The sequence below is a fragment of the Tympanuchus pallidicinctus genome, unplaced genomic scaffold (assembly GCF_026119805.1).
Source record: "Tympanuchus pallidicinctus isolate F22 unplaced genomic scaffold, pur_lepc_1.0 scaffold14, whole genome shotgun sequence".
Lineage (NCBI taxonomy): Eukaryota > Metazoa > Chordata > Aves > Galliformes > Phasianidae > Tympanuchus > Tympanuchus pallidicinctus.
Window position 1 is genome coordinate 2,966,469 of NW_026294659.1, and position 20,082 is coordinate 2,986,550.

Genomic DNA, 20,082 nt, shown 5'->3' on the forward strand with positions numbered 1-20,082 from the left:
CTCATTTAGCGTTTGGGTCTCATCCATGTCATTCTCTGAGTTTCAGTTCTGTGTTATCTTTATTCAACAATAATAATTTCATTATTTTGGAGGCCCTTGGTACAAATGTTAAATAATTTTGGATTATTCAGTTAATGACTATTTCCCCTAAGGATTCCAGGTCTCCTTCCTTTTGGGTTGTGTAGCCATTTAGATATGCAGGTTAATATTTCTTTTTTTTCTTTTTTTTTAACTATGATTGTTTTGCACAGGAAAATCAGGTTTTACAGTTACACCGATTTTAACTCCTTGCTTCTACTGTGCTTATGCATGATTCTGAAAAGGAAAAATCTATGATCAAAAAGCTACCCATAACCAAATTGTTATTGTTTTTTGTCCTGTAGACAAAGTGAAGGGCGTGGAAAAAATTACCATGGTTATTCTTTAGTGCGTGGTGGTTGTTTATTAGCTGAAAATTGTCATTTGAAGGATGCAAGCTGATTCAAAGTGGGTTTCCTGTATTCTGAAGCAATCACAACAATATAGTAGTCTAACATTTTCTTGACCATCAGTATACTAAATTTCCATTAAATTACTGATTTTAGGAATTCTTATGGCACAGACCTGCTGTGATGATCAAAAACATTGTAGTCAAAGGAGCGTTTCAGTAATGGCCTTAAAAAATTAACTGCTTCTATCTGTATCCACAGAATGTAACCGATATAAACAGTATAAAAGCAAAAACCAAACCAAACCAAACCAAAACAAAACAAAACAAAAAAAAAAGTTATATCTGTGAAATAATCACCTCTTGTATCTGCTTGCAGAAATTTTGAATTCTCATATAGATAGTCTCTGTTCCGCTTTGTTTTGTTTTGTTTTCCATTGCAGGCAACACTTCTAGCATACACTGATTTCTAGGCAAGTTGTTTCTGCATTCTATTGTCTTTTTCAAAACTGCTGAAGAAATACTAACATGGAGCATTAATGTTTTTATTAAGCCAAGGCAAACTTTGAGCTGCTGCTAATCTAGTGTGCAAACAGGTGTTCAGACTTATCTATTACTGTAGATACAAAACGGTGCAGTTAAAATTGCCTTGGACCTTTGGGGCATAAGAGATGAAAGCTCTGACACATGATTATAGTATTTTAAGTTCATTATATTATTCTGTATAGGAATTTCCTTGGTACATTGTGCTTTGTTTTTGTTACAGGAAAATAATGTGGTTATTTAGTAGGGGGATTATGTCATGAGTCAGAAGGAGTTCTGCGTCAAGTTAATAATAAAGCCCTTATCCAGATCCATACGCTTTCCTGTTAATCTAGGAATAATGCTGCTATAGAAAGAGAAAATTGCATGTAGCAAAGGATTATACAAGAAAAAACAGCCTTGCTTACAAACTGTTTTCAAATGTACACCAGCAAACTTATATTACTGCCCTTTTTCCCTCACCATTCCTGCCTCCTATCCCTTTACCTTTTCCGATGTATGCTCATTTATTAATGTAGGTATCAGCAATACTTAAGAATTGCTTGTCAGAGGAAAAAGAACCAAAAAGAGGTTTTTATCTTCTTGCTTTGCTGATAACCAGTTTATTTAAAATTGTTTAAGCTAGGTATTAATTTCTTGGTGACTTGAATTGTACTTGAAAGTAAAGTTAGTTTATTAGCAAGAGTTACTCTCTGAGGATCACACATCAGTAATAAGTGGTTCAGGATCAGATGCAGGAAAGAAATTAAGGATTTGTTTCATTTTGCTGAAGGTATTTTTTAGGGTCATGTACGCCTGTACATGCATTATGTTTAATGTCTCAGTTTTGCTTTAAATAAAGGAGAAATAAAATGAAAGTCACTTTTTTTTCCCCTTCAAATTCAATTAAGTTTGTGCACATTTAACAAACCTACTTTCTTCTTCTTTAGCAATGTGTAACTCCTCGCATGATCAGCACACATGTCAATGGCTCTTAAATCTAATCAATAATTTCAGTAGTTGTTGTGATGGGCACTTACAGAGGGCCATGCACTCTCCCTTCTACTTTCCTTGGGGGACGCTGAGGCTATGAGTTTGAGGGATTTAGTGAGGGTTGTAATTTCAGTCTTCTTGCGACTTGTCATGAGGTACTCGTGTGTCTGTACCAGTTCAATCCAGTGTGTTTGCTCAGCAGATCCGGTGGGTTGCATCTGCCTGAACAAGCAGAATTCAATTGGTTGCAGTCATCTCACTGAACCTACTGTAAATGAAGAACATTTGTTTATGAGTCTGTTGCAAAAATCAATTTTTAGCTGATAATGAGATAAATTGGAAATTGAGGCAGTAATTTTAAGAAAAATAAGGTTTTTTTCTACTTGGGTGATACATATTTCCAGATATTTCATGCTTCCCACCCAGCAAAAAATACAGGAAAATGGTTTTTATAAATTCAATTCAAAATGTGCATGTTTGAATGCTATCAGTATAGAGGACAATTTATCTGAAGTTCCTCATTTTGAAAACTTTAAAAGCTACTTTGTCTAAGCTGTTCTTTTTCACTTACTTTTCTTATTCTTCTCTGCAAAAAGCCTGAAAGGAAGGAAACTTGAATGTGAAGTGCATACATCTTTTATAAAAAATCTTGAATCCAATAGGCATGTATTTATGAAACCTTTTAATTGTGGTATAAGGAGTGCAGAACGTATGCATATGAGTTCTCTAATAAATGTATGCACAAACTACCCATCAATTTGTTGCAGAAATCTTCTGAATAGAAATGATGTCTAATAAACACTATGTAATGGAAGGCAGTCTACAAGAAAAATAAAAGCCACAAAAGAAAGAAACTAGCAGGTTGTTGTAATTGTAAGCACTGCAGCATTTAAAGATTGATAAATGTTTGGTTTAGATATTTGGAAAAAATGTTTGGATTAGATACTTGGGAAAAAAAAAAGTACTTCAAAGAAAAAATTGAAAATTCAATTGCACAGATTTTAATTAGGTGTCTGAAATCTAGAATGCCATTACACCCTTATGACAGATGGAGTTGGTACACTTTCTCCTTTAAATTGTATGTAGTCCAACTACAGCAGTCTTTAAAAATGAAGGTTCTCTTTTTTTTCCCCCTAATTTCACATTATGTATAATCAGGCTGTTGATTACTGTAGAAGTAGTCCAGCCATTAGTATCAAAGTCCAGTTTAACTTAAGTGCATAGTGAAAAATATTTTCCATAAATATATCCTTCTTTTTTTTTTTTTGTTGATATTCAAAATAACATTGCTTCTTCTCCATGATTTTTTCACTTCCATTTAAATATTTTATTAATACAATACTGAACTTGCAGAATGGCTATGGTTGAGCATGCATCTACTGTCATTAATGGAAGCCTTAAACTCCTTCTTTAAAATAAACTCATAAGAAATAATTGATTAAAAAAATGATGCTTGCTGAGTTAAAATTCATAAGCACTGTGGAATCCATAAGCACATGGAAATAAGTCTGCACCAGTATCTAGATCCATGTGTGTGAAAGTAGAAGGTGCTTAACATTCTGCAGTAGAAACAGAGTTGAGAAGGCTTATGAAGTTATAGAATAACATGAAATTCTTTCAAAAACTTCAGAGGCAATGGTGCTGGTAAAATTATTCACATATACAGAACACTCAATTTTGCTGTAGCATCATAAGCATCTAGCTCGTGTCCATTTCTCATGTCAACTTCCTCCAGTATAGCCCATAGAAGAACTTCTGTAATAAGAGACAACTGGAAAGAACTGTAATTAAAAAATCAGTAAGGGTAAAAAGGACAAGATAAAGAAACAGAATGGAGAACTCTTATCTAGTGCCTTCATGAATCTGGGGCCATTTAGTCTGGAAAAAAGGAGGTTGAGGAGAGACTTCATGGCTCTCTACAGCTACTTGAAAGGAGGTTGTAGCTAGGAGGGTATCAATCACAAATAAACAGCCTCAAATGAACCAGAGAAGGTTTAGATTGGATATTAAGAAGAATTTCTTCACCTAGAGGATGCTTATTGTAACAGGCTGCCCAAGGAAGTGGTGGAGTTGCCATCCCTGGAGAAATAGAAGAGACATATGGATGTGGCAATAAGGAACATATCTTAGTGCTAGGACCCAGTAGGTCAGGTTCATTTTGCAGTCTTTATGATCTTTTCCAGCAAAACGATTCTATGTTTAAGAAAAAATAGTAATTATGTTGTTAACTACAGAAGCCCATATGAGCCTGCATGCTGCACACATAAAAATCTGTTCCAGTAGAGGTGACCCACTGTTTCACAGCTGTTATGATGGCACTTTTGCTGAAATGCACCACCCTCTGCCTTGCTATGTTCACATCCACTGATTGGTCACCATAAACATTCAACAAGCCTCAATGAATGTCAGCAGGTGCCATTTTTTCTGCATGAAGGAATTCAGTGACATACCTTTGCTTCATCTTCACTTCCATGTCAGCTGTCGTCTTGTCTCTGCTGTCTCTTTCACGTGGCTACAGAATGTAGAGGAATACTGGTGGGAGCCTCTACTGCCATATCACCAGCATCTGCCTCTCCCTTGTGGGCCAGCATAATCAAATAAGATGCATTACTTTCAACTCTCATATTAAACTCCATGATCAAATATGGAATTGTTGGTCCTCATCAGTAGAAGGTGGTAAACTGAGTGAGTGACTGAGCAGTTGCCTTAATTCTAAGAAAAAATGTTGGACAGAGGAGAGGAAAAGGAACAAAATTATGATTAGTCTGCCAGAAAGTGAAAGGTTTAATTCCTAGTGAATTTGCCATAAGAGAAAAATAAGTATGACAAAAACAAACAAAGAAGAAAAAAACGGTATGAGGTGCATAGGGGAGAGCTTCAGAAAATCTCTGCTCCAGTCTTCAGCTTAAAGCAGATCAGCTCCGAGGTCAGACAAAGCTGTTCAAGGCCTTGACCAGTCAGGTCTCGAAAACCTCCAAAAATAGAGACTGCATGAACTTGTGGCCAGTCTGTTCCATTGCTTGGCTGTGCTCATGGTGAAAAAAAAAAAAGTTGGAAGTGAGTGATAAAATAGAGATTTCAGTAGTAAATTAAATAGTAACTTGCCCAGACGTAAGGCATCGTTTCTGATGTAACACTGCTGTTTAATTGAAATAATCTTGTAAAAGAGTCTCAGTGATCTTACATTTGTTCTGACAGTTCTAGATTTTCACTCATTTGACCTCAAGATTTAAGAGAGTGGATGTACAATGCGGCTTCTACAGTTTGTGCATACAGTTTGTGAAATAGTTTATATCATCAGGAGGGATTTCTAAATTATTTAAAATATATGGAATATTACCTACATTCTTCCCAAGGACTGTTATTCCTATCACTGATGAGAGAATACTTGCATATCTGCACTGCTTTTCTTTAAAAGAACCAGTTGAAACTATGAGTTTTCTCTTCTTGGGGAACTGCTTGCTAAAATGAAAATTGAAGGTACTGGATATGGGAGATTTTGCATATATTTCTATATGACCTGTAATCTTTAGTAAAATCTAGAATCACTGTTGCAGCAAAGCATTGTGGAGATTGGTTCATGGGTCGTCATGAAGCACAAATGGACTCTTGTAGAAAATGTTCTACTTTAAATTTACTGTGTTATCTTCTCTCACTTCTGACCATGAGGAAAAAAATGGCCTGTTATAATCTCTTTCTATGATGAAGCTGGGAAATTCTTCAAAAGTGAGGCTGTTACTGAAAAGGTCATCTAGTCCAACTTTGCCAGTATAGATTTATCCCCTACTGCATATGATATAATGCTCTGAAAGTGTAATTTTGCACTGTCAAGAGATGTAAATCTATAGACCAATAAATCTTCCAGCTCAGAACATTTCCTAATTTCCTTTCACATCCCTGTTCTGTGTTGGTTTTTTTTGTTCGTTTGTTTTGTTATCTATTTCATTTAATCACTTTATTTTGCATCCTGGCTTTATTTCCTGATAGAGGACTTATGCCTTTGTAGGTATTAGCATTGTTAGTGCACCAGTAAGCTGTATTAACTGTAGTTGGTACAATCACAATAGCACAGTTGAGAGATTTCTTCTAATGCAGAATAAGTGATTTAGTCCCTCAATTATTCCCCTTTGATAAAGAAGAGATTAAGCATGGCATGTTGTAGCAGAGAAGCATTTGTTAGCCTTTGCACGGAGGGGACCCAGCATGAGTTATTACTGCAATATTGTGGGGAGTGTCACATCTATGAGAAGAGAGAACTAGGTCTTGACTTCTCAACTGGCTCCTCTCCACACTTTTTTTTGTACAACGTAAAGACCACGATTATGAAAGCAGTGAATCAAGGACACTGACTGGCATGCGTCATGAAATCTGACTTTGTTAACATCTGAATGTTGCTTCAACTAAGGGGGAGAAGATGCCCCTTTCAGAGCACAGTTTTATCAAAATGCTTTGACAAGCAATGCAATTGCTTCTGAACAACTGAGTATTCGAAGTGGTGGATTTGATTCAGCAGGAGTCTTTACCCCGTTCCTCTGCCCCACTTGCATGATTGCAGTCCCTATGGGTCTTCTGCTGACACATACAGTGGGAAATTGTATGGTTGTATCTGCAAGGAAAGTAGTTTGCAGCAGTGTGGCTTCTGAACAGAAGCTATTTTATAAGGTGTTTCTGCTGTACTGTGAAGAATTGCCTGTTGCTTAGCACTGATCTGTGAGTCAGCCAATCTGTCTCTGTTACTTATCATGGAAGGAAAAAAACCCTCATATTCTTTATACAGTAATAACTGCTTACTGTTCACTTCTGAAGTATATCCTTTTGTTTTCAGATTAACCCCAGTACATAGTATTTCTAACACTTGTGAATGCTGACTTTAGAATGAATGTAAAAAACATAGCCATCATAGAATTAAGAAGACATAATGTTCTTTCTTCCTGAGATATCTTTCATCTTATATTTAGAGGAAATTTTACAAAATTTCATCATTGTATCCCAGAATGAACTATTCCTTTTCTACCTTAATTCATGGATACAATGGAAGTGTTAGGCATGAATTTTAACAGAATGTTTAAGGGCCAACTTACAAATACTCTTTCTCGCATTTTCCCATGGAAACTTGCCTTCTATTGAAGAACCTATTATTGTACAACTGTAACTATTACTACAGCCAAGACAGCAAGCTGTTCCTGGTATTGTGATGCAGAGAGACACAAAGGACTGCTTTCTGGAAATATCATTTTAGTCCTGAGGGGTACAAATGCAGGGAAATATCCAAGCCTTTTAAATGGATATAACATGTTCTTAATAGTGATTTAATCAATAGATAACATTTTCTTCTCATAAAGAGTACAGATATTTCACCACTTGAAAAGAGCAAATTTGGCACTGTGTGTATTCTCTTCTAAAGATGAGCAGAAAAATCATTTTGGTGACTGTCTTTTTCATGTTCTCTAATAAGACTGTTTCTTCTGTGCATACCTGTGTGCTCCTAGGATCACAGAATGGCTTGGATTGGAAGAGACCGTAAATATAATCTAGTTCCAGTCTCTCTGGTGTGGATGGGATTGCTAACCACTAAATCAGGCATTAGATCAAGCTGCCCAGAGCCCCATCTAACTTGGCCTTGAATGCTTCCAGGGATGAGACACCCACAGCTTCTCTGGGCAACCTGTGACAGTGCCTGACCGCCCTCTGAGTTTAAAGCCATTCCCCCTTGTCCTACTACTATCAGGCCATGTATAAAGTCAGTCTCCCTCCTGCTTATGAGCTTCTCCATTGTGGAAGGCCACAAGGAGTTTTCTCAGAGCTTTCATTTCCTCTTTTATCAAAATCTTTGCAACTTCATAGTCCCAGAAGAGTGCAATTTTCTATTTTATCGATTTTTCACCAAAAAGTTAATATTTTTGGAAGTCAAAATGAGTTTTCTGTTTCTCTGACTGGAAGAATATTATGCCTGAGTGCTAACAGAGTAAATTCCAAGAGTTTGTCTTCCTTGAAGCAGTTTTCTCATTTATTAGAGAGTTAATGTACCTCGCATCTTTCTCTGTCACACAGCAAGGCTGAGCAGTGGGAAAGAGAGATAAGGCAGAGGGACAATCTGAAGTTTCACTATTGGGAGAGAGCTGTGAATTTACTCCTTTTCATGATAAGGATCTAGGTGTTGTAAGAGGAACAGAAGTTTGCTTGACTGACTGATGTCTTCTGGAGGGGCAGTACAAGTAATCCATGAGGTTTCTGGGACACGTGCATAGTGAGCTCTTCTCACTGATGCCTCCTGGAAGAATTAGAGGCATTGGAAAAAAGAAGGCAATTTCTGCGTGAACATAAAAAAGACTGTGAGGATGGTTGAACATTGGAGAATGTTGCCCAGGGAGTTTGTGGAGTTTTTGGTTTTGGAGATAGTCAAAGCCCAACTGGAGATGGCTCAGCAACCTGCTGTAGATGACTCTGCTTTGAGTAACAGGAGAGGATCTCCATAGGTACCTTCCTGCCTCAGCCACTTTCTGATTCTCTGACTGATCTGTTTAAGTCAATAAGAGATGAATCTACTGTGGGGTAGAAATAAAAGGATTCAATACTATTCTTTAATGGGTGATAATTAAGTTTATTTCTCCTTCTTAAGTGAATGCAGTTGAAATCTACACTGTGATGTAACAACTGATGCATCACAGTCTTTTGCCACTAAGGACTAAATGCAGTTTTTGAACTTTTCCTTTCTTTCTTTAGACTTACTGTCAATAAAGCAAGTACTAAAATTACGTTTCAGAGTAGATGCAGAGAAGAATGATTTCAGAATAAGTTATTCTAATAAACAGCACTTGTCTAGTTGAACTTTTTATCTTTATTTGCTTCAGGCAGCAATGACACAGTCCTTGTTCTATCAGTAGTAAAGACACTGGGGGAATATGAATACTCTTATTTACATTTGAAATTGTCCAGAAGTTTTACCGCTTCCATTTTTCCCTTAGAGTCCCATGGCTTAATGACCAAAAGGAAGATCTTTCTGTGTAGAAACACTGTATGATATAATTTTCTTGATATGGTCTGAAAATGAAAAAACAAACAAACAAAAAAACCCTAACCAACCAAACAGCAACAACAAAAAAACCTTTTTGGATTGCCTAAGTTTACTTGTATTGTGCTATCAACTTGGCATGAACTAGTGCAAAACGTCCCTTGCATGTAACATTTGCTGCACTGTACCCCAATATCTCAAGAAAAAATTGACAATGAGAGAGAGAATAAGAATTCCTGAAGAGAAAATCTGTGCTTGCTATCAGATTTCAGGCAACCACAGTCTTGTCTAGCATATTCTTCTTGGATGAGGCACCTTTGATATTATCAGCCCTTGTACACTGTGTAATAAGGAGAAGATCCTGCACAACGTAACCATATCAAGAGTGGCAGCTAGAAATTTGACAGCTTTCGTGTTGATGGCTACATATTTTACAGTAAAAAGTTCTTAGAATGTTCCTGTCAATACACAAATTGTGTGTGTTGTGGGGTCGTGGTTGTAGCTCCAAAAATATAGGGATCCAGTCAGAGCTGTAGCTATATATGATGACTGACACACTGTGCATCTAGTACTTCCTCGGTGTCTTTTGAAAGCTCCTGTGGGAAAGGAAAAGATGCAGGAATTAGGATCATTGGTTATCTCATTAGCTATGGGCTTTTTTGGCTGCTGCCACAAAAACTTTGACTTTTGCAAGTACACATTCATTTAGCCCTAGCACTGAAAGACCTTACAAAAAATTCTGGCATTTTTGCATTTCTGAATCAAGAAAATATTGTGTGGTATAACGTTCCAAGTAATGAATTGTGAGATCAGTTCTTCCAGTGACTGTTAATGTGTCTGTGCCTCATCACTCATTTGACAAACCAGTGATTCATGCGTCTCTCTGTCTGAAGTCCCCCGCAATTTAAAAGAGAAATATCCACAGGATATTTATTGTAGAAATTCTAGCTTTTTGATGTTATTTTCCTTGTACTACGAAACCTCACTTTTAGAGGTCTATTCGTATGTAATGTTCATACTGTGCTTTAGTGTAAAATGTCTTAGATAGAAACTTAGTGAATGTTGTCCTTTTAAATCCAGGTATGGTATTTTATTATAGAGGGTTCTCAAGAGCAAAGAGCTGTGAAGGGAAGGCAGAAGTCTGCATTACCTAAGCATCGAAAGATCGATTTGATTCAATAAATTTTGCTACTGGGAGGTGAGACTGAAGGTTTCAGGACACTGTTAATCAGCTCTCATGTTCTTTGCCTATAAATCACTTTTGATTCGAACTCACTATGGATTTATGAATTACGTACAATAACTGTTTTGTCATCAGCCTGTGACTTGAGTTTAGGAAGATTTCTGTCTCTGCTTTCATAAATTCACTGCTATGCTTTTGTATTAGATTTTCTTACAAATGGGTCATCCTATGTATTGCATTTGCATTTTACCTATCCAGAATGAAGCACTGCTTTTTGAATAACTTTGTAAACTCGAGTTCTTGCAGCATGTTAAAAATAGTTTATTTGCAATTTAGTGCCACTTGGTACCGTTTCTAGCAATTAAATAGATGCTAAAGTCATGTAGCCACAGATAAATTAGAGGATGTTGAATATATGAGAGGTTCAAAGTCCAGAATTCAAGTTAAAATAATACACAATTGGCAAAATATAACACACACACACACACACAAAAAGAAAAGGAATAATCAGGATTAGTGGTATATAGATATTGTAGCAAAAACATCCCACACGATCTTACAAATCAGATTTCCCAAACATAAAATTTTTTTGCAGTTATTCTTTGCTAGCAGTCCCTGAAGTCCAGTCAGCACAAGGCAATTCAAACAAGCCTGTGACATATTTTTATTTGTTTTTGCCTTCCTGAATAGGATCATAATCTGGAGTGCAGTCCTTCCTTATCCCACTTTTTAGTAGATTCCTGTTGAGTATATTTTCACCCTTAGATAGTTTATCTGATCCTTAGCCACGATAACTGGCTCCTTCAAAGTACTGGTTCATGCCTCATCACTTCTATGCTGGTGAAGTCCTGTCTGTTCAGCTTCATCTCCAAAAAATGCCTTGCAGATGCCCTGTGTGAACTCAGCTGGCTTCATTGCTGATAGTAATCTCTTCTTGTTTCGAGACCTAAATGTAACAACAGGTCGATGCTTGGCCTTGCTCTAAACAAAGTAGTTATCTATTGTGAATGCAATTCTGCTGCTGATTTACAGTTTGCTTTCAGAACCATTCTGAGTTCCCAGAGGTCTTCTCTCATCACGCCTTTGTAGCAAAGTTCTTTAAAATTGTTTTGCTTAAGCATCTATGAAAATAATGCTATCTGTCATTAGCTCTTAATGGAGGCTAAATAACATAACAAACCAAAAAGCATAATACTGTCATTGGGAATACATGGTTTTCTTTTTTTTTCCCAAAAATTTTGGATCTCCATACACCAAGAAACACGGTGTACATATCTCACTAAGAGAAACATGTATGTTTAGTTCATCAGAACTGTGGAAACACAGCATAGTCAATGAGGTCAAGTTACTGAGTGTGAGAAGCCCAAAAATAGGCAGCACCAGTTCACTATTTTTTTCCAGATATCAGCTTCTCCATCTGCAGACAAAAGTTACAGTAAGTAGAAATGTTGCAAGCTACTTTGCTGAAACTAGAGAAAGTTATCTTACACTGACAGAGAGTGGAGTGTATGACTGTAAATAGTTCCTTAATGTCTAAACTTACAGCTTCAGAAAAATTGGGTTTGACTTGAGCTTTCAAAAGGAAAAACAAGCAATAAAGGTATCTATTTTCCTTCCAAATCAAAATGAGCCCAAGTAAAAGAGTTGGAGTTATTCTCATAACCTGTTTCTCACTTCCTGCTTTCCAAAATGATTAACTGGAGAATCCCTAAAGAAAAATGAAGAAATAAACATCTGAATAAAGACTTTAGGAGCCATCATATTTAACACTAATTTCTATGTCTAATCCAGATCTTCAGAGAAGATTCAGTTAGGATCTTTTGTAGCAGAACTACATATTCTGTTACAATGAAGGACTCCTCATGATTTTTTTGGGCTTGTCTAAGTTTTGGACATGGGTGGTGTCACATTATTTTGGTCTCATGCATATATATGTTAGCTATTAGAGAAGCTCTTGCATAGGTATTAGAGGAATAGTTTGACCCCAGTTCTTTGGGCTTCCTTCTCAAATTTCTGAAAAAATAGTAGCCCCATTCAGTAGTTTTGATAACCCTTTGTTATGCATTTTTCTTCTACTTTCATTTTAGGTATCAAATAGAATTTCCTAACTATTACTGCAGTTTGAGTTTTATCAAATATCCATCTCTTTGGATAGCAGTTTCACTCCAAATTAATATTGATTACTTTATTAACTTTCCTATTTGCCATGAAATAAATGCATTCATTGAAACTTAAATTATTTAATGTTTTTATTTAAGTAAGTTTTTGATACAGAGAGCTATCAAAGTACTGCTAAGTAGTCCGTAATAGTTATTCACATGTTCAGGCTTCTGAATATTTACTGTTTGCTTTCAGTTTTGCATCCCTTTTGATCAAATATACAGGAGTCTTGGTACTATCCAAGAAACTGAAAGTAGATTTTGAGGATGAGAGAAAAACCTGAAAGTCTCATTTCTCGATTTCTTGAAAGCTTTATGTTGTACATACTGTAATGCTAGAGTGTTATTGCATGCCTGCTGTTTTTCTGAACTGTGCTTCTATACGTGATTACTTTCTTGCTAAAGCAACCAGTAAAATTACAAACTGTTGGTGACCTCTTTTCTTAGTGTGAACTCCCACCTAGATTTTTTTTACTCTGTAGCTGCAATACCACACTATAATCTTAAAAGCACAGTGAAATGTACATACCCCAGGGCACACTGCTATTTACTCCTATGCAGTTTTTTGATGGGCTTTGAGAACTCTGTCAACCATTTTGAAGTGTGTGACAGTAAATAGAATCCACATAGCAAGTTCAGTAATGATCATTTGCAGCTCTCATGGTTCAGCTGCGCACAAGGAAATCTCAAATGGCTGGTGGGATTCTGCAGCCAAGCCTTCAGAACAGGCAGACTGAAATACTATCAAGAGGAAGGCTACCACCTTTGTCAAAAAAAAAAAAAAGGAGCAACCAAACACAGAAACATAGCAGTAATCCCTATTATAGATAACGTTTTATTTCTCTTGAAATAACATGTGCTTTGGCAGCTGCTAATAGCAGAAATAGATATATAGATATATGAATAAAATGTTTCTCTGACGTTCTGCATACATGTGCTTTTGTCGGAGGATTTATTTTAGGTTTATTATTAAACACAAGTGCAAGCAATTGTATTGTGGCAGAAAATTACTGAATTCAAATAACCGAGGCTCTGCGTACTCAAGAGAGCTTTGCATCAAATGTCATCTTTCTTTGGGTAATGCAAAGTTTTGCTAATTGTATTTTGGGCAACGGAAAAACGTGTCATTCAGAATTTGAATAAACAATTGCAAGTTTTCTTCAGGAGTGAAAATTTCCATTTGGGTTAAGATGTTAATCTATTTCATCTTCTCAGTGGCAGTTTTGTTTTCATTTCATCTATTTTTTGAGTTAGTAGCAATTTCCTTTTATATGGAATGCTATTTTCCATTTAATTTTATGTTTGCTTTCAGAATTAGTAGGAGAGATGAGTTCTTGGAAACAAGGACAAGATGTATGAGAAAATAGTTGCTCAAAGCTCAGATTGTAGCAGAACCAAAATGTAGTATACATGTGTTGAAATCCAGCCTTATGAGTAGGTAAATGAACATTATCATGCAGTAAAATGGCTTTAGTACAGTTGGATTTCTGGTTTCTGTGTGAATCCATATTTTTCGGATTTGTGGTATTAAAAAGTGTTATTTGTGTTAATGTTACACTTGCCACATCACAGAACTAAGCTGTAGAGGGGGAAACATTATGATGGTCAATACTGGGACAGGTCACTTGAGTGTGAAGTCTCCCTACTTGGAGACAGTTGGACATAGGCTGGAGATGACCCTGAAGAACATAATCTGCCATTGGCACCAATTTAAAACAAGCCTTTTTCTAAGCAGGATGTAGGACAGGAGCTCCAGAAGACCCATACATCCTCCACTGTTTTGAGATTCCAAATGACATTGAGAAAATGGCTTTATTCATTTTCTAGTAACTGTGGAGAGGCTGCAGATAACATTTGGTGATTTCCACAATAAACATTTTTAGATTTCATCCTCACTTGCCATAGTTTGGAGGTGCGTACCATGCCATATCGTGAATGGTATTGACTAATACATGTTGCTTATAAATATTTTGGTTTAAAAAAAAAACAACAACAACAAAAAACCATTTCCCAGGGCAATGGTCACAGCCCCAAGCTGCCAGACTGCAAGCAGCATTTGTACAACACTCTCAGACACAGGGTATGGATTTTGGGTGGTGCTGTGTGGATCCAGAAGTTGGACTCGATGATCCTTGTGGCTTCCTTCCAACTCGAGATTTCCTTGTGCACTCATGAGCAGTAACAAGAGAAAAATATTTTTTTTGTCTTGAGAAAAATTTTTTGTATTGATTCATTGTATGCTGCAGTAAGAATTTTTAATATTCAGATGCTATAGTGTGGCCATTTCTTGGTTTCAGCACAAACGTAATTTGTCTATCTTTATGTACAATTAAAATTCAAAACAATTAAAACTGTGTTAAATTAAATGTTCAGAATAATTAAATACAGAATTATCTAATTCACTGTAGTGATGATGATTATCTGAGTCTAAAGTTTTTAACAGAAAAGATCATAAAATGTGTTAATATGCATTGCTGCTTTTAATAATCTAGAAACTTCAGGAATAATTTCCAACCTGTCTTATTTCCAAGGCAGTGGGTTTGTTCATGGTGCTGGATCAACTGGAGAGAAACACTTTCAGTCAAATCTGGTTTAAAAAGAAAAATAGTTTCTATTTCAAAATACAGATCTGTGAGAATTCTTCACTGTTGCAATTGACCATAATTAAATATTAGATTCATTTCTGAACAAAAATATCTGATGTCCTAATGATCACAATGTAAATGCCTTTAGACTAAAAGCAACTAACTAAAGCAATTATGTTAGGAAGATGAGACCATTTATTATAAATGCAAGAGCTGTATAGCTTTACTATCATAGGAAACAGAGACATGTTCTCTTTTATTAATAGAATTAGAAATAAGGGACCATTATACAGAGAATTTTCAGTTGTTAATGGCAGATTAATTTGCAGTCTACATTAGTATTCTTAACCAGGTGCTTTTGTTTTACAGTCTTATGAACATATGACCTTTTTACAACCAAAACTGACATCTTTTTGGCCTTGAAGGCTATTAGCTGAAGATGTTGTTACCTGAAGATGACTTCAGCACTCGCAATGTTCTTTTATGATAGCATGTGGTTGAATATAAGCGCTGCATTATCTCTTCTTTTGTTTTGATTTTCTTCTAGACATTTCAGCAATCTTCTCTACAGCAGAAAAGTAAAAAGAAAAACAAAGGTAAAAAATAAATTTATTTTCATATGTTGGTAGGAAGAGAATTGCAAGCATCAGTGTTTACATTACACATACCTTAGACCAACTAGAACTTTTTTACTCCAGTCAAATGAGTAATTCAGTTGAACAGAAATATACTGAGTTCCTTGAACATCATACTGATAAACTATTAGTCTGCTATGGAAGTCTTATAGTAGCCTGTTACCTTATCATCATACTGCTACTATTTTTTTTTTTTCAATATTTACATTCTAGCCTCTTTGGGGACAGGGCTGTTTTTGCAGCTGTATCCACATAATGCCTTACTGCAGTTGTTCCTTGTTACTTAAGTTGTCTGGTAATTATATTATGGTAAACTGTTTTCCTTTGATTTAGAAGTACAAAGGCCTCGGGAAATGTTCCGCTGCAAAAGGAGGTTCAAAGACAGGTTTTTGAATACCAATTAAGTATTTACCTAGTTTTATTTCACAAAAATATTGTAGAATTAGTAGCCAGGTGTGAAATACGTCAGTTTATATGCTGTGTGCTTTAATCTGACATGAAATACTAATTTGCTGAAAATGATAAATAACCATTTTTCTTCCTTTCTTTTCTCAAAAACATCTTCTCTTTCTGTGTTGGTTTTTTTGTTTTTTTGTTTGTTTGTTTGTTTGTTTTTTGGTCATAGCTTTAGAATATGAGCTCCGTAAGGTGCTGAACATTGTTTTGGTTTTGTTTATTTTAAGCTGTGTTGTCTCACATAGACTTTAATAGAAGGCTTGTAGTAATTTAGGAACAGAAAATGAAGGTTGAAATTTTTCCTTAATGTTGTGAAGCAAATTTGTAGTGCTTTATAGCTAACTTGTTGACATAAGGGACGAGTCAAATGCTTTCACAACAATTTGTCATTTTCAGCTCCTATTCCTGGTAAAAGCAAAAGAAGGATCTCCTGTAAAGATCTTGGCCGAGGAGACTGCGAAGGCTGGCTTTGGAAAAAGAAAGATGCTAAGAGTTATTTCTCCCAGAAATGGAAAAAATATTGGTTTGTCCTGAAAGACACATCTCTCTACTGGTATATCAATGAAGAGGTAAGCATGTATGCTTATTGTTTCATCATATAACCTGTGTAGTGTTAATGCCATGGTTTTGTGGAAAGCCAGTGGCTTATCTGTGCAGCTTTATAGACCCAAATAACTATGCCCTATATTAATTACCTGCCTAAATTACCAAAGAAAGAATTAATATTCAGATTTACCCTTTACTACAAGAATTAAAAACACACTTTCCAGAGTCCGGCTCTCACCATTTTAGCATGAATCTGTCATCAAGCCATTGAAAGGGAAAAGTAGCTTATTTAATGTTGTCATTCAATTTTAGTCATGAGAATGTAAACTTTAATTATATGCTGCCTAGCATTCTCTGTTTATATGTAATGGTGAGATTACCAGAAGCTCTGGCAATCACAGAAGATGCTTTTGTTTTCTTCAGTTGTTTTCTCGTGCCGTTCCTTCTCTAGCTTTTGTTCTGATTTCAGGGCTCATATATACTGAACTTAAAGAGCATCAGAGCAGCTCAACTAAATTGTTTACAGCTTTAATTGTGTGACATGTTTTGCATTCATACAGGATTATTTATATCAGTTTAAGCAGAATAGCTTTTTGCCAGTCAGGTAGAAGACCTTAATTTTAAACTCTACTAGTATCCTGAGATAAAACCATTACCAACATGTGAGTGTACTCAGGCTTGGACTACCTTACTTGTTTTAATCACTGCAAGCATTTATGCACAATTTTTTTAAAATGTAACTTCTCCCTGAGTAGATGGAGTAGATAGAAAGGAAGTTCTCTGAACAGAGCCCATTGTCCCACACATTTACTTCATTTTTGCCTTCATCCCATCTTTATGTCAGTAACCCTAACTCTCTCCTTCGCATCTTCTCTCCCGAGGTTACCCTACAAGGTCATCATCAGGGTAGAAATTCATAAGTACTAATGCAATGACTAGCCACCAGCTAGACAAGGACCCTGGAGAACTAATGAGCCTTGTGTCCCTTTGGAGAAGGCAGTGGTCTGAGGTCCCGTGCCTCCTTCCTGCCTTGAGTTTCCTTGACTTTCTGGGGCTGTTATTTTTGAGACCTCAGCTTCCTCATCAAAAGATTCAAAAGGTGGGAGGGTACAGGGAGGCCTTAGATGGACAGATAACTTAACCATGCTCTTGCCAATTGTTCTTTTTCTTTGGAAACTATGCAAAAAAGAAAATAATAACAAGTTCATTATAAACAACTTCATTTTCATTTTAAAAAAAGTTCTAATGAAGAACATCTGACAACTTTGTACCTCCCACAGAATGACTCCACTGCAGTTTCATATGCTGATCTTTGTCATTTATTTATTTATTAAAAAGAAAATCATATAGACTGCACATGTAGCTGTGGGGATTTTGAAAGAAAAAGATGTAATTCTTTGGAATTCCTTAAAATATAGTTGTGTCTTCTGCAGCTTCACTCTCATGATGCTGTGTTGATTTCTCAGGCCAAGTCATCAACGGTCAAAGAAGAGAATCTGTGGTATTGATGTGTCAGTGTCTTGAAATAATTCTTTCAAATTGTGCAGTCAATGCAGATTGAATATCTGATAAAATAACCTATGTGCAGGTCTTTAGAAGACAGAGGAAGAAGGTTAGATGTCTTCTCTGTGTGTTGGAGAGAGATAACAAGTAGCTCAAGTGATATTGCATATCCTAGTTGTGATATAGTATAAGGATGACAAATAACATTTATTTAAATAGTGGGTTTTTTTTCACTTTTTTCTTCTGTTCCTTACAGTAGGCTGCATTTCTACTTACTAATTAGTTCATCCTCCCCTGAAATTATTTAATTACAGTAACTAATTGCCTGCATACATTTGGTCATTTTGTATATTTTCAGATGCACATTCAACTGTGAAATTGTTTGAGAAAACTGGATATTTAAAATGGTATTTTACACCAAGGGATCTTACTACTTTGGCAAAAGTCCCAGTGACTTCTACAGGAGGTTTGCCAGAGCAGAGCATACATTGGTACTGCTTATATAAGAAGCAGGCAAATGCAAATATCTTTGTTTTCGACGTGGATTTTTTTTTTCTAACACCTTTACAACAGTACTATGTAGAACTATCTTTACAGGATGAAAAAGCAGAAGGATTTATCAGTCTACCTGAATTTAAAATTGACAGAGCAAGTGAATGCCGAAAGAAATAGTAAGTATGTTCAAAAATAATGCAATGATACAATAGGAGCAGTACAGTACCATAGAAAAAGTGAAACAAAGTTGAACATTCTTTATAAAACGGTGGCATAATTGACTTCATTACAATGATCATTTAGTTATATCACAGAATGAGTTCATACAAAACTGCCAAATTCAGTGTGGTTTCTGCGTCATATTTCTTAAAGAAGAATGGAGATTTTTGTGGGGTTTTTTTGTTGTTGTTGTTTTTTGGTTGTTTTTTTTTTTTTTCTGTGTGAATTTTAGTATTGGTGGTGGTGGTGGTGGTATTTTTTAAGTTTATTTTGAATTAAGAGTAACAAGGCTGCATACTTGCTTCTGTCTCATTATTATTATTTTCTTAGTTTTCTCCTCTCCTTTTCAGAAGGGAGGCTTATTTTTGGTTGTTATTTTCGTTGTTTGAAACCTGGTCAAAAATCCATCTTTAATGCAACTGCAAATTAGTTAGCATGATCTCAAACTCTACTAGCTTATTATATTGCTCCTGAGACAGAGTAAAACAAGGGAATGGCAGAATGGCTTGATCTAGAGTATGACTTTTAAAGTAACTTTCCTTCTCACCTATCTTTGTTTGCTGGTATCCGCATTTGCACCATTGCCAGAACCCCTTTTTCATTTAGATGCAAGTTCCTGTATATTTAGTGATATGAGGAGTGCGTACTCTCACAGAAGTATTCTTAGAGTCTTTACTGTTGTAAACTTTTTAGCTTCCTTCTAATGCTTTTTACCATTGTTTGACTGAAGTTTATAAAGACTGTGTAATTAATGAAAATTGTACAGAAAAGCCATTTCAAAAGCAAAACAATGTATCTTATGTTACATACAACTAAGAAGAAGACACTGATTTTGTACCAGTTAGCCTACATAGCTCTTCAGGGTGAACTCTACTCTTCATTATGATCTCATAGAACAGAATATAAAAATAGCATTAAAACATTAACTTGAGCTTACTGTGTCCTTTGTCCTTGGACTACAGTGCTAAAGTGCTTCATTTGTATGTTTTGTTGGGGCAGCAACATGAAGTCAGCCTATTTCTCAGAAATGCATCCTGCTTAAATTGCTTTTTACTTGATTTGGTATCTGATGGATAGCAGAACATAAAATGTGGCTGTTAAATTTCCTTGCTTGGATGACAGATAAAGTAAAAAGAATATGTAAGAATCCAGATGGCAGATGCTGTAACAGTTTTAAGTCAGGTTTTGGGTATCAGTAACTTGATTATGTCTTTTTAAATCGAGCAGACGTCACTGTACATCTGCTTTCACTTGCATAACATTGTGTCGTGCTCTAATATTTAGGACTGCTTCTTGTCTCATTTTTACAGGCTACTTTCAGTAGCAGTATCTTTCCTGGATTTCAAC

At 35.8% G+C, this 20,082-nt stretch overlaps 1 protein-coding gene across 6 annotated transcripts in view; it reads left to right on the forward strand.

Moving 5' to 3' along the window:
• The window catches only part of CNKSR2 (connector enhancer of kinase suppressor of Ras 2), a 204,265-nt gene that overhangs the window by 132,358 nt on the left and 51,825 nt on the right, over positions 1-20,082 (forward strand). For all 6 annotated transcript variants that reach the window (XM_052673741.1, XM_052673742.1, XM_052673737.1 and 3 more), the window contains 3 exons: positions 15,429-15,477; positions 16,369-16,541; positions 18,619-18,692. In XM_052673741.1, coding sequence (XP_052529701.1) covers positions 15,429-15,477; positions 16,369-16,541; positions 18,619-18,692 — 296 coding nt within the window. The remainder of the gene's footprint in view (positions 1-15,428; positions 15,478-16,368; positions 16,542-18,618; positions 18,693-20,082) is intronic.